The 13030-nt window shown below is 35.4% G+C and overlaps 1 protein-coding gene across 2 annotated transcripts in view; it reads left to right on the forward strand.

The window, feature by feature from the left end:
* The window catches only part of LOC136031426 (nitric oxide synthase-like protein), a gene marked incomplete at its 3' end in the record, with an annotated part of 110263 nt that extends 98997 nt beyond the window's left edge, over positions 1–11266 (forward strand). For both annotated transcript variants that reach the window (XM_065710995.1, XM_065710996.1), the window contains 2 exon segments: positions 10223–10338; positions 11224–11266. In XM_065710995.1, coding sequence (XP_065567067.1) covers positions 10223–10338; positions 11224–11266 — 159 coding nt within the window.
* Positions 11267–13030: the final 1764 nt, after the last annotated feature.

Genomic DNA, 13030 nt, shown 5'->3' on the forward strand with positions numbered 1-13030 from the left:
AAATCAGATTATCTTGGCAAGATTTGTGCTTGAATAACCCTGTCTCGTTCGAGCCTGGTGATCATCTTGGGATACTTTCAGAAAATGCAGATGAAATGGTATCGAAGGTAATTCAGAAGCTAAATCCTATCCCAAGTCTTGAACAGACTCACCGTTTGATGATACAGAAGGAAATGTTGACTATTGCTGGTAATATTTCCTAATTAATGCTTGTACTTCTGCTTTATTTCATTATGTTATTTTATGAATTGTAATGTTGTTACCACAAAGCCTAGGTAAGTGGGGCAAGGGCTGTTTAGTGTTGTAAATAGCCGGGCTGGCTTGTTAAGGATAAATTTTATTTTTGTTTTATTATTTTTATTTTTTTTTACAAAAACAGAACTTGTTATTGTCTGATTTGGGTAACTTATTTTTACGTTATTTGTTTATATGGTGTCTTGTCTGGTGCTTGCTGGCACGGCTAATGTTTTTTTTTTTTTTCAATTTGGGAGGGGAGTGTATAGATCTTCAGCATTCAAAATATTTACATTTTCGTTGCATTTGTTGTAATTAGCATTATTTTCCACATAATAATTCTGTTTCTGTGTTTTTTCTCGAATTAATGCTCTCTTCTCTAAGGCAAAATCCTTGTATTTTATGTAGACATGGAATAACCAAAAAAATTTGAATTTGCTGTCGTGACAAGACGAATCTAGAAATAGAAATGAGGCAAACCTGGGATTTTGTGATATTGAGGAAAAAGAAATAAAAATCAAGATTGTTTTTTTTTATGTATACTAAGAACATGCCTGGCCGTTTCAAATAAACAAAGCTATGAGAAGATTAATTGCACGAGCAGGCAGTCCATGAACTACTGATGGACATAAAAAAAAAAGAAAGAAAACGATCAGCAAAACGAGAAAGGAGCAACTGAGAGAAAATGTAGAGCGAATATGTGTATTCAGTTATTATAGTAAAATGGCATGGAGACTGTGGCTTATAAATAAACACCTTTACTTTTTTGTGGCTTATACATCAATTAAAAAAGAAAAAAAATGTTTTTTTTGTAATATCAGCGTTTGTGGTGTACTTGATTTGTGCTTCAGTATTAGATTGTTATTATTTTAATTTTTACTGAAAATACTAAAAAAGATCGTTTTTTAATGAAATCCACCAGGGGATTGGATTCGAGTCTTCTCCAATTGATGCCCATGCTTTACACATCAAACTATTATGAATGTGGTTATGTATGACTTGAAACATAACCTCTAGTTGTTTTATTAACCTTATTTTATGAATGAAGACCCAATAGATGTGTTTAGTCTCAAGAGCTTAAGGAAGCCAATTATTTTAATCTCTAATAAAAGAAGAGATACGCATTTGGGCTTTACAGTCACGATGGAGCTGATCTTCATGTCTTGGCCCTTGAGCCAAGGAGACAAGTGGGGTGTGGGGGGGGGGGACAACTATCCTCGATTTTGCATACCTTTCCTGTATGTATTCCTCATTTTTCTCCATGAACCCATCTAGAGCTGGGTCAATTCTGTATGAGATTACAGAGTCAACTAGTAGTAATTCAATCGGGTTGTTAAGTCAGTGCCTTTGTACAGCCTTTTGTTTATCTATAGTGATATGACATGTTTGTTCTTGGATTCTTGGCTTTACTTTATACTTCATTTTTTTTTTTACTTCAGGCCCAAGGAAAGAATGGGTTTGTTATGAAAATCTACCTCCTGCTACAGTCTTTGACTGGCTCCAAAAGTTTTTGGATATTGCAACTCCCCCGACCCAATCGCTTCTTTATGATCTTGCTACCTACATTTTTGCATTCTCAGTTTTATTTTATTTGAAGTGGGGAAAAAAGGAATATTTGTTCAATCTAGGTTTCTTTTCAGGAAATTTTAGTAACCTGTACTTTAAGAGAGTCTAAGCTTTAGAGATATGCCGTGGCACTGTATCCTCGATTTTTGCAATTTTAATTCTGACCGATATATCTGTGCTGATTAGACTTTTTATTTAATTTATGAAGAAGAATAGTGTCTTTGAATGCTTGATCCCTATATGGGTTTCCTTACTTGCTTTGTATTATATTTTTAGTCTCTATTATTATAATAGTAGTCTGTATAGAGACTACTATTTAAAAACTTTTGAAGCCCTGCTACTACATTATTAGTTCTATAACTTGCACCTTTAAGCCATTCTTTGTGCACTTTTAGGCTATCTAGGGAAAAATATCTTTTCATGAATGATATTACAATAACTTAAGCCAACTTAGTGATGCAAAATAAAATATGACTCGAATTCTGTTTCAAATATAACACCTCGCTGGCTGTCGTGGATGAACTCTTGTCAGAGCGTAGCATTAAAAGAAATAAGGCAACAATTTTTGAATTAATTCCAATCTTACAATTGATAGTGAAAAATTAGAACACGGAATGCCCTCGAGCAAGGGAGCTGAGGAGGCAAAAAAAAAAAAAAATGTTTGATGTTCGTTCACTTGTAAAATTGAAGGACCAGAATCAAAAGCTAAGAGTTGAAAGTGATAAGAGTTGGTGATGTAGCTGTATTTCTTATTTAACGTATCGGAAACTTTTAGAAATAACTTACCTGGGTATATCATGCAAATTGAATCAAGACGCTAAGCTTTACGGCCGCCATATATACTTTACTTTTTTCTAATTGCTTTCGGTGCACAGCTAAAAAAAAGTAATGCTATTTCTTAGGATTTGAAATATGTTGCCAAATTAACAGTTTTGCGTACAATTTATTTCAGGATGTGGGGAGGTATGAGCAGTGGAAGCATTCCAAATGGCCAACCGTACTGAGCTTCCTTGAAGAATTTTCATCACTGAGTATCCCCGCTGAAGCTCTCATCATTAAACTCCCCTTAATGAAGCCACGCTTTTATTCTATATCTTCCTGTTTGCTGAGTTCGCCAACCTGTGGATCTAACAGTTGGGGCTGTCAAATTTATTACTGAGAGTGAGCAATTTCATCATTGAAATAGAGTGAAATTCAGTGTTCAATAAGGTGAAACGCGTAAAAAAAAATAAGAAGAAAAATACGTACCGGCTTATGGACTCAATTATTTAAGTTACTAAAGATAAAACGTATTGATCGGATAAGATTTCTAACCATTAAAACCTATTTTTTTTTTTTTTTGCTTATACTAAACCCGCTATCTTGTAAATAATCAATTCGCACATTCCTTTTTGGAAGAAACAGGCATGGGTCACTTAGGTGGCGTTCTCTATAAATGCTCTAAAATATTTATGATTAGAGCTATAATTGTAAATTTATTGTAAAGTGATCAAGCACGCATACCCAACTTTATATATATATATATATATATATATAAGAAAAATTCTAGACAAAAAACTAAACCGTCTGCTAAATTAGCTTTTTGATAGCCCTCTCAAATAGCCCTTTTTTCATTCAAAAGGTAGCTCTGGCCTTTGGGCCTCGAAAATTCCACTCGCTTTGCTTGGGCTTTCGGCCTTCTTGAATGAATTAGTCAATTTGATGTAAATTCTATGAATTTTTTCTTTCTACTTTGTTGAATACAAAAACTGACCAGTCCATGTTGCGTGTAGTGTTAGTTAGATGATTAATGGTCACTTCATTTGAAATGGACAACATTAATAATTTATGATTACGCACAGTTTCAATTGATAAGATGTAATAATAAAGTTTTATAGACAAGCTTAAACAATGACATTAATTTCAAGATATAATTTAATTCCCTATAAATCACTCTAATAAGTCTAGAATGCTCAAGTTCGGATATAGAAAACATAGTATATTTCCATAGTACGCGTTGATTAATTTCACACACCTTCTTGTTTACCTTCCCCAGATTTCTCATGTGGAGTTGAGTTGACTCTGGCCAAGCTCATAGAATGATGCCAATTACACGTATGAATTCAATGTCGGATATGCATCCAGTTCTATTTCCCAATAACGATTATTCTATTGTCGATTCAGTTTTATTGTGAACAATAACGCAAAATCTCAAAAGTTTTAGCAGTGGAGGTAATCAAACTTTTTTCCATTAGAAATTCCTTTAGAACTCTTTTTTTTCTATGGTTGGACCTCATCCCTGAAATGAATTGCCTCCTTCTTGAAATGACATTTTTGTTGCGTCTTAACGCCTGGGCCAAGAAATGTTTCTCTTTTTTTTATTAGAATTTTTTTTCCAGATGGTTCATCTCGAAATGGTCTCTGTTCAATGTACCTGAATCAAGCTACTATTGGAACAACCGTAAATGCCTTCTTCAGGAGGTTTGTGTCTAATATTTATTGTGTTCTACTATAAAGTTTCATGTCATCGGTATTTTGAGAAATCCAACTTTTATCTTTATATTTTATGCTGTCAATTGATCAAGCAAAACCGTATCTATTAAGTCAAACCTGTAGACAAGGGAAGGGAGGTTGTCTTCCATGGAAAAAATCCAAGGACTATTCTTACTACAATCATGGTAATTCTAACAAGTGAACATCAATGAATGCAAAAATGTGAATTCATTGGTTTAGTGATGAGCTTTGTCTCAATTTTGGAGCACAATTTTTGGCATATACTTCCCTGAACATATATTGCAGTTTCTTAGTGTCAAACATTTGCAAATAGACTATTTCGGTTCCTTGGTTAAACTCTAAAAGAAGTCTTGAGCCAATATTATTGGTAATCAGTAAAACTTTGAGCTAAAGTTATTCTATTATGGAATAATATAAACTTTGGCTTTTAATGGGTTCAAGTTCGATTTTATTGCTTTTACTGGAGGATTTGAACAGCTTTTTGATGTACTTTATATTTTTTCTTCTTGTACTTTTAAGTGAGACTGAATAGTATACAGAAGATACTATGACTTAAGTGCTACGTGGACCTTCGATATGCCATCTCCATAATCGGTCTCGTCTTTCTGGTCGTACTTTTGCTCAGTTTTTGATACTCATTTCTCGCTATTGGTTTGCTCCCTCTGTCTCTTCCTTTTTCCCCTGTGAGTCTTTTATATATATATATATATATATATATATATATATATATATATATATATATATATGTATTATATATTCTTACGCTAGATTCCGCTTACTCCGTAACGTTTATTATACGTAATCTTATATATATAAAAATAAGTTGTCTGTCTGTGGATCAGGTGACGTCATGTTTCTGTGTCGGCTGACGTCATGAAATTAGTTATCAGGTGACGTCATGTTTCTGTGTCGGCTGACGTCATGAAATTAGTTGCCGTCATTTTTGCTTTGACGGTGACGTCATTCAAGTTATATAAGACATATGTTCACGTAGAAATCTATTAATGTTTAAGTTTACAATGACTGATGAAGATGCTCAAAGAGTCTATGCCAAAAAACTTGCTGCTGATAGAGAAAGTCAGAAAAGAAAGCGTGCCGAGGAACTACCAGAGCAACGCGAAAGCAGACTTGCTGCTAAAAGAGAAAGTGAAAAAAAGAAGGCGTGCCGAGGAATCAAAAGAACAGCTGGGAAACAGGCTTGAGGCTGATAGAGAAAGAAAGAACAGAAAGCATGCCGAGGAACTACCAGAGCAACGCGGAAGCAGACTTGCTGCTAAAAGAGAATGTGAAAAAAGAAGGCGTGCCGAGGAATTACAAGAACAGCAAGAAATCAGGCTTGCTGCTGATAGAGAAAGTAAGAAAAGAAAGCGTGCCGAGGAATCAGAGCAACCTGAAAGTTATCGCCTGGCATTCAGGTACAACCCAGTCGATGATTATAGCTTGAGTAGATGTGTTCAAATCGGGACAATGTCTAAAATTTGTCCCTATTGCAACGCCTTGAAATTCAATGGTGAAACAATGGGAATGTGTTGCGCCTCAGGAAAAGTTAAACTTCCTCTATTGGCTGCACCACCAGAGCCATTGAAGACTTTCCTTACTGGAACTACGTCAGAATCTAAACGTTTTTTTGTCAAAAATCAGACAATACAACTCATGTTTCCAAATGACGTCGTTTGGAGCCCAAATCGAAAATCCAGATCAATTTATGTCTACTTTCAAAGTAAAAGGGCAAATTTATCATAAAGCAGGGTCCCTTCTACCATTCTCAGGCGAGAATCATAAATTTTTACAATTGTACTTCATCAGTGATAGAAATTCTGAATTGAATGCACATTGCGAAATTTCTCCCAACGTTGAAAGGACAATCGTTTCCCAATTGCAACATCTTTTCCACGAAAATAATAATTTAGTGCGTCTGTTCAAAACAGCCATCGATTTGATGCCTACTGATACGCATAAAATTGTTATTTCCGCTGACAAAACGCCTCCTGGCCAACATGTGCGTAGATACAATGCTCCGACTATCGACGAAGTGGCAATCGTTATGGTCGGTGAACAGTTTTTACCTCGAGATATTATTCTTCATAAGCGAAACGCTCAGTTGTTAAGAAATGCTGAAACTCATCGATGCTACGATGCCCTACAATATCCTATCATTTTTTGGGATGGAGCCGACGACTATCGCTTTAATATTAAATTGATGAATCCAGCCACTAACAAAGAAATGAATAAGAAATGCAGTGCAATGCATTATTATTCCTATAGAGTAATGATTCGGCAGGATGAAGAAAATTATATTTTAAAATGCCATGAATTGTTTCACCAATTTGTCGTGGATATGTATGCTAAAATTGAATCAGAACGTTTGCTATATATCCGCTTGAATCAGACCAAGCTCCGCTCTGAACAATACATTCATTTGCGAGATGCAGTTATAAATGACGGTAATACCACAAACGTTGGAAGATTAACAATTTTACCTTCGTCATATGCTGGCAGTCCCCGTCATATGCATGAATATGCTCAAGATGCTATTGCGTATGTTCGTCTCTATGGTCGTCCAGATTTATTTATTACATTTACATGTAATCAATCTTGGGACGAGATACTGCAGCTTTTACTTCAAGGACAATCGGCGGTTCATAGGCATGACATTACGGCACGTGTCTTCCGGCAAAAGTTGAAATCACTGATAAACTACCTTGTAAAACATGAAGTGTTTGGGTCAGTGCGATGCTGGATGTGCATAGTGGAATGGCAAAAACGAGGTTTGCCACACGCACATATACTAATCTGGCTACATAAAAAAATTACTTCGAACAAAATTGATGATGTGATTTCCGCTGAAATACCTGATAAAAATGTCGATAAGGGGTTACATGATATTATTGTAAAAAATATGATACATGGACCCTGCGGTGCACTGAACGAAAATTCACCATGCATGGCCAAAGGAAGGTGCACAAAGCAATATCCTCGACTTTTAGTACCCAAAACAATTACTGGCAATGATGGTTACCCACAATATAGAAGAAGATCTACTGAAGATGGCGGTAAAACAGCAATAATAAAGAAGCGTAACGGTACCACCATCGAAGTAGATAACCAGTGGGTTGTTCCATATTCCCCATTATTATCAAAAACATTTAATGCACACATAAACGTTGAATACTGTAACTCCGTAAAGGCAATCAAATACATATGTAAATACATCAACAAAGGCATGACATGGCAGTTTTTGGCTTGCAGTCCGAAATCAAAGATTTCGATGAAATCGTAGAATATCAGGCTGGAAGATACATAAGCAGTAATGAAGCTGTTTGGCGAATTCTTTCATTTCCAATACATGAACGTAGTCCAGCTGTTGTTCACTTAGCGGTACATTTACAGAATGGTGAACTTGTTTATTTCACGGAAACCAAGGTGCAACAAAGAGTCCTGAATCCACCGGATACAACATTAACAGCTTTTTTTCGCTTTGCAAAAATGATTCTTTTGCAAAAAAACTGCTGTATACTGAAGTGCCTTCGTATTACACGTGGAATACTAAAAATAAAGTATTTGAACCTCGAAAACAGGGGTAAGTCAGTCGACGGCCAACCTACCATCTTTAAAGATACCACAATAGGAAGACTCTACACCGTTCACCCCAATCAACATGAATGCTTCTTTCTACGCCTGCTTTTGGTGAATGTACCCGGTCCGACATCCTTTGAGTATTTGAGGACTGTAAATGGTACTATACATGACACTTACCGTAGTGCATGCCAAGCTCTGAATTTATTGGAGAATGACCAACACTGGGATAACTGCATCAATGACGCGTGCGAAACGTCAACCCCAAGTCAAATTCGTGCATTGTTTGGCATCATTTTAACAACTTGCTCTCCATCAGCTCCTACAGAGTTATGGGAAAAATATAAGTCAAAAATGTCCGAAGATATACTTCATCGAAAACAGTTAGAGACGTCAGATATGACTTTTGATTTTACATCAGAAATTTATAACTACACTTTAGTTGTTATAGAAGATTTGTGCGTAAGTATGGCAAACAAACCTCTTCAGGATTTGGGAATGCCTTCACCTAACCGTATCGCTGCTGTTTCGACATGTGTAGCATTGGATCGTGAACAAAGTTACAGTACGAGTGATCTATTGTCGTATGTACAAAATAACATTTCCAAGTTAACGTCGGAACAAAAAGACATTTATGATACGATAATGCATTGTGTCGATAACAACGTTGGAGAAATTTTTTTTTTTGGATGCGCCAGGAGGTACTGGTAAAACGTTTGTGATAAAACTGATTCTGGCATCAATTCGATCAAAAAATGATATAGCGTTGGCAATTGCGTCGTCTGGAATAGCCGCAACATTGCTGCCTGGTGGAAGAACTGCTCATTCCGCTTTGAAATTGCCTCTGAACTTGCATTCTACAGAAACTCCCACGTGCAATATTTCCAAATCATCTGGGATGGGTAAATTATTGCAGCAATGCAAACTTATTATTTGGGATGAGTGCACAATGGCACACAAAAAATCGCTCGAGGCTCTGGATCAATGCTTGAAAGATTTGCGAGGGAAGTCGAAACCCTTTGGCAGCACCTTAATATTGCTTGCGGGATATTTCAGGCAAACATTACCTATAATACCTAGATCAATTCCTGCAGACGAAATGAATGCTTGCCTGAAAAATTCTAATATATGGGCACACGTAAAAACATTAAAATTAACTACAAATATGCGTGTCCGATTGCAAAACGATGACTCTGGTCAAACATTTTCAGATCAATTGCTGGCAATGGGAAACGGAAAGCTCCCAGTAGACTCAATTTCAGGACGTATACAACTACCTGCTGATTTCTGTAATTTAGTGACGTCCAAAAATGAATTGATTGAAAAAGTATTTCCGAATATTCTAAAAAATTATAAAAATAATAAATGGCTAAGTGAAAGAGCGATTCTCGCACCCAAAAATATAGACGTCCACGAAATCAACAATATTGTTTTGACCAAGATTCAAGACCAGGCAGTCCTTTACAAGTCAGTCGACACAGTTTTGGAATCAAATGAAGCGGTTAATTATCCATCTGAATTTTTAAATTCCATAGATCTTTCAGGGTTTCCACCATACCTGCTACAACTAAAAATAGGCGTACCAATAATACTTTTAAGAAATATAAACCCACCAAAGCTTTGCAATGGCACTCGACTTGCCGTAAAAAAAACAATGGAAAACCTAATAGAGGCCACAATCTTGACAGGGCCTTTTGAGGGTGAGGCTGTTCTTATTCCTCGCATTCCCATGATTCCAACGGATCTGCCTTTTCAATTTAAAAGATTGCAATTCCCATCTCGATTAGCATTTGCAATCACCATTAACAAAGCTCAAGGTCAATCATTAGAAAAATGTGGTATTGATCTTAATACTGATTGTTTTTCCCATGGACAATTGTACGTTGCATGTTCGAGGGTCGGTAAACCTGACAATCTATTTATATGCAGCGACAATTGGACAGCGAAGAATTTCAGTTTATTAAAGTTTATGTTGCATTAGGTAAAAGTCAATATAGCAGCAACAAAATTGAATTTCTTGATGAACAAGTGATTAACTGTGAAGGCAATATTTTATAAACTTTACCCTGAAAGTCTTTCATGCTTTATGCTAGCTTCAATCTCTATCTCTATTACACATTCAAATTTTTGAACAGTTAATTTGTGATGATTTAGACAATGATTTGGGTGATTTTATAAAACTCGTATAAAATTGAAAGGTTGTACTTATTGTGACACTTAGAGAAAATTACGTACTTAGTGTTGAAGCAACTTAAAACACCGAATAGAAACGATTCTTACTGTTAATTGACTAGAGCTAGCCAAAGTTTTTTATATAAAAAAAACACAATAAATATTTTTTCTTGTTTTTTAGTGAGCCTCGATTTCATTTGCCAGAAAATCCAACTGTACCAATTATAATGGTAGGACCGGGTACAGGCATCGCACCATTCAGGTCTTTCTGGATGCATCGGGCAGAACTGATGAAAGGTAATTTTATATAATCTAACAGCTATGATCGAATATCGAGAGCCTTGAGAAAATCAGAAGAACTTCAGGAATGGTTTCAGAAAGAGGCTGTGAAATGTCGAAATCCAAAAAAAAGCAACCAAAAATATGTTTGTTTTTTTTTTATCTTATTTTTGGAAATCATTTTTCTTTATTTATTATTATATTGTTTTTCTTAATGCTTTTTGACCTTTCCCATTGTCTTTATGAATTACTTGTGAAAAAATCTGGTGTCCGTTGTTGGCTAATATTGTTTTGTTTTTGTTTTTCGATTTACTTGCCTTGAAGAAGTTGTCAGCCTTTGGCTCGGTGTCAGTTTATGAATTATATACTAATGTTATTTCTTACTTTTTTCAAGAATAGTCTAATTAAATAGTTTTAGTTAATAACCATAGGCTATTCCCCAGCTATATCAAGATGTGAAGTTAGAGAAACTGTACAATATCTCCTATTAGATTGGTCCAGACTTAGCAGACAAAGTGTAGTCTGTTATTATCATTATTAATTTTTTTTTCATCCAATCCAAGCTGTTTGGGCTTAATTTTAATATTCAATGTTTGGGTCAAAGCCTCACACCTCAAATTGGCCCAAAGTCCAATTTCTAGATGAATTAAGAAACGGGACCACAAATATGTGTCTTATTGTGAAAATTTCTAATCTTAAAAATCTTTATGATACTCACTTTTTTTTTATTTCACCATTTTGAGTACTTTTCGACCTTTTCAACTATCTTTGTAGATTACTTGGGATAAAAGCTGGTATTCATTGTTGACTAATATTGTTACTTTTGATCTGATTCATTTCGCTCTGTGTCAATTTGTAATAATGCTAACACATCAATAGTGACAAATCCAAACATAATTTTAGTTGGACAACATCTGGGCGCAGCTATTTTCTATGGAGGGTATAGAACCCAAGAACTAGATCTTTACAGAGAGGAGAAGTGGAAATATCATAATATGGGCGCTATTGAGCTTGCTGCAACTGCCTACTCCCGAGAAGTTGTAATTGTGAGAGATTAAGTGCTGTCTTGAGATTTTTTTTTTACTTTTTCTCTTTTTGTGCATAGAGTTCATTCCTTTTCTCAAATTGTGAAAAAGCCTTAATCTGGCCTTGGCAGAGGTACGTTCACAAATTTTTTTTTTGACTTTGAAGATGGGTAAAAAAAGTGAAGTTAATGGAAAACGTTGGGTAATAGATTCCATAGTAAACATAAAAATGTTTCGGGGGAAAGGGCGTTCTCGAAGGCTTCTTCCTTGGGTTTTGCCTGTTTAGAAATATACTTAATATTACTTTCTTTGGTGTCTTGCTTTTTGGGGGCGCCAAGTATATCAAATTCCGTGATTGGGTGGGATTGTTTAGCAAAGTTTGAATGCATAACTTTCAAGCCTATCCCTTTACCCTACAAGCATGCGTGATTATGCGGAGAGCCAAATCAAATGGAATGATTAGATATATTTCAACGTAAAGTTTTTTTTTAAAATAAAGTATGTGCAATAAATTTCGTTTTCGTAAATTGAAAAAAATTTATCGGAAAAAATTAAGGGTCAGCTCGGGAAATAGCGAAAAATAATAGTTGTTTTGTAGCAGTCAGACTTAGAAAAAAAGGTAATAATCAGTTTGAGTTTCGTTTGTGAAGGCACTTGCATGTCTAATGGAAAGAAGTTATCGTTACTAGTTTCGACTCTTCTTTTGTTTATTTGCTGTTTTTCACTTAACGTCAAATTGACTGTAGATGGAACCATGTTTGGATTTATTTATATTTTTTTATCCAGGAATTTGTACAACATAAGATGATGATTGATGCCAACGCCCGTCGTATTTATGAATTGTTGGATAGTCATGGCGGTCATATTTATGTATGTGGAGATTTTTACATGGCGAATGATGTCAAATCGGTTGTAGTTTCAATATTTCAAGAATATGGAAATATCAACGCGGATGAAGCTGCATCGGCTGTAGAAAACCTCATTGTAAGTTTCAGTATCAGATACAATTTAAATATTCTCTTTCATACAGCAAAAGTCTTTCATAAAGCATAAAATCACGTTTCATACTGCCTTTTGTGCATGAGTGAGTATGAGATGTTACGTTGACTTTTATTGCCACTTTCTTGTAATTTCCCATATATCAGTAATAGAGGCTTAAGATCAAAAACTGCTTAATAATTTTTAATATTTATTATAGAATCTTATTTGTTTAAAATAGTATTCAAATACCCCTATCACGTCAGTTTTTTTGCAAATCATATTTTAAGCTTAATTTTGCGTGAGGATAGGCCGAGGGGTATAAAAGACCGGAGCTCTTTTCATGTTGTGCGATGGTCTAGAGTCATACACTCTGTCATAAATTCCTACCTCCATCCTTGGAAGGGAAAGCTTGCCTGTCTGTCCTCATATTGATGCTGAAGTAGACTTTTCATGAGCTTGCTTGACTAGAATGGGGACTGCAAACATGGGTTCAGGGTGAAATTGAAGAGTTGCATCCCCTCACAAAAATAATGGCCTAGTAAACGACACAGCTGTGCACTGAATTTAATAGTTTCCCTGTTAGTACAGGACCTAACCTTTGACGGAATATGGCTGATGTTTTTAGTGAGAGGGTACCATATTACTACTTTTACTTCTTTGTGAGTGGTGAGACGGTACTCTAGATCCTAAGATCTAGGATAAGG

Source organism: Artemia franciscana, chromosome 9 (assembly GCF_032884065.1).
Source record: "Artemia franciscana chromosome 9, ASM3288406v1, whole genome shotgun sequence".
NCBI classification, from domain to species: domain Eukaryota; kingdom Metazoa; phylum Arthropoda; class Branchiopoda; order Anostraca; family Artemiidae; genus Artemia; species Artemia franciscana.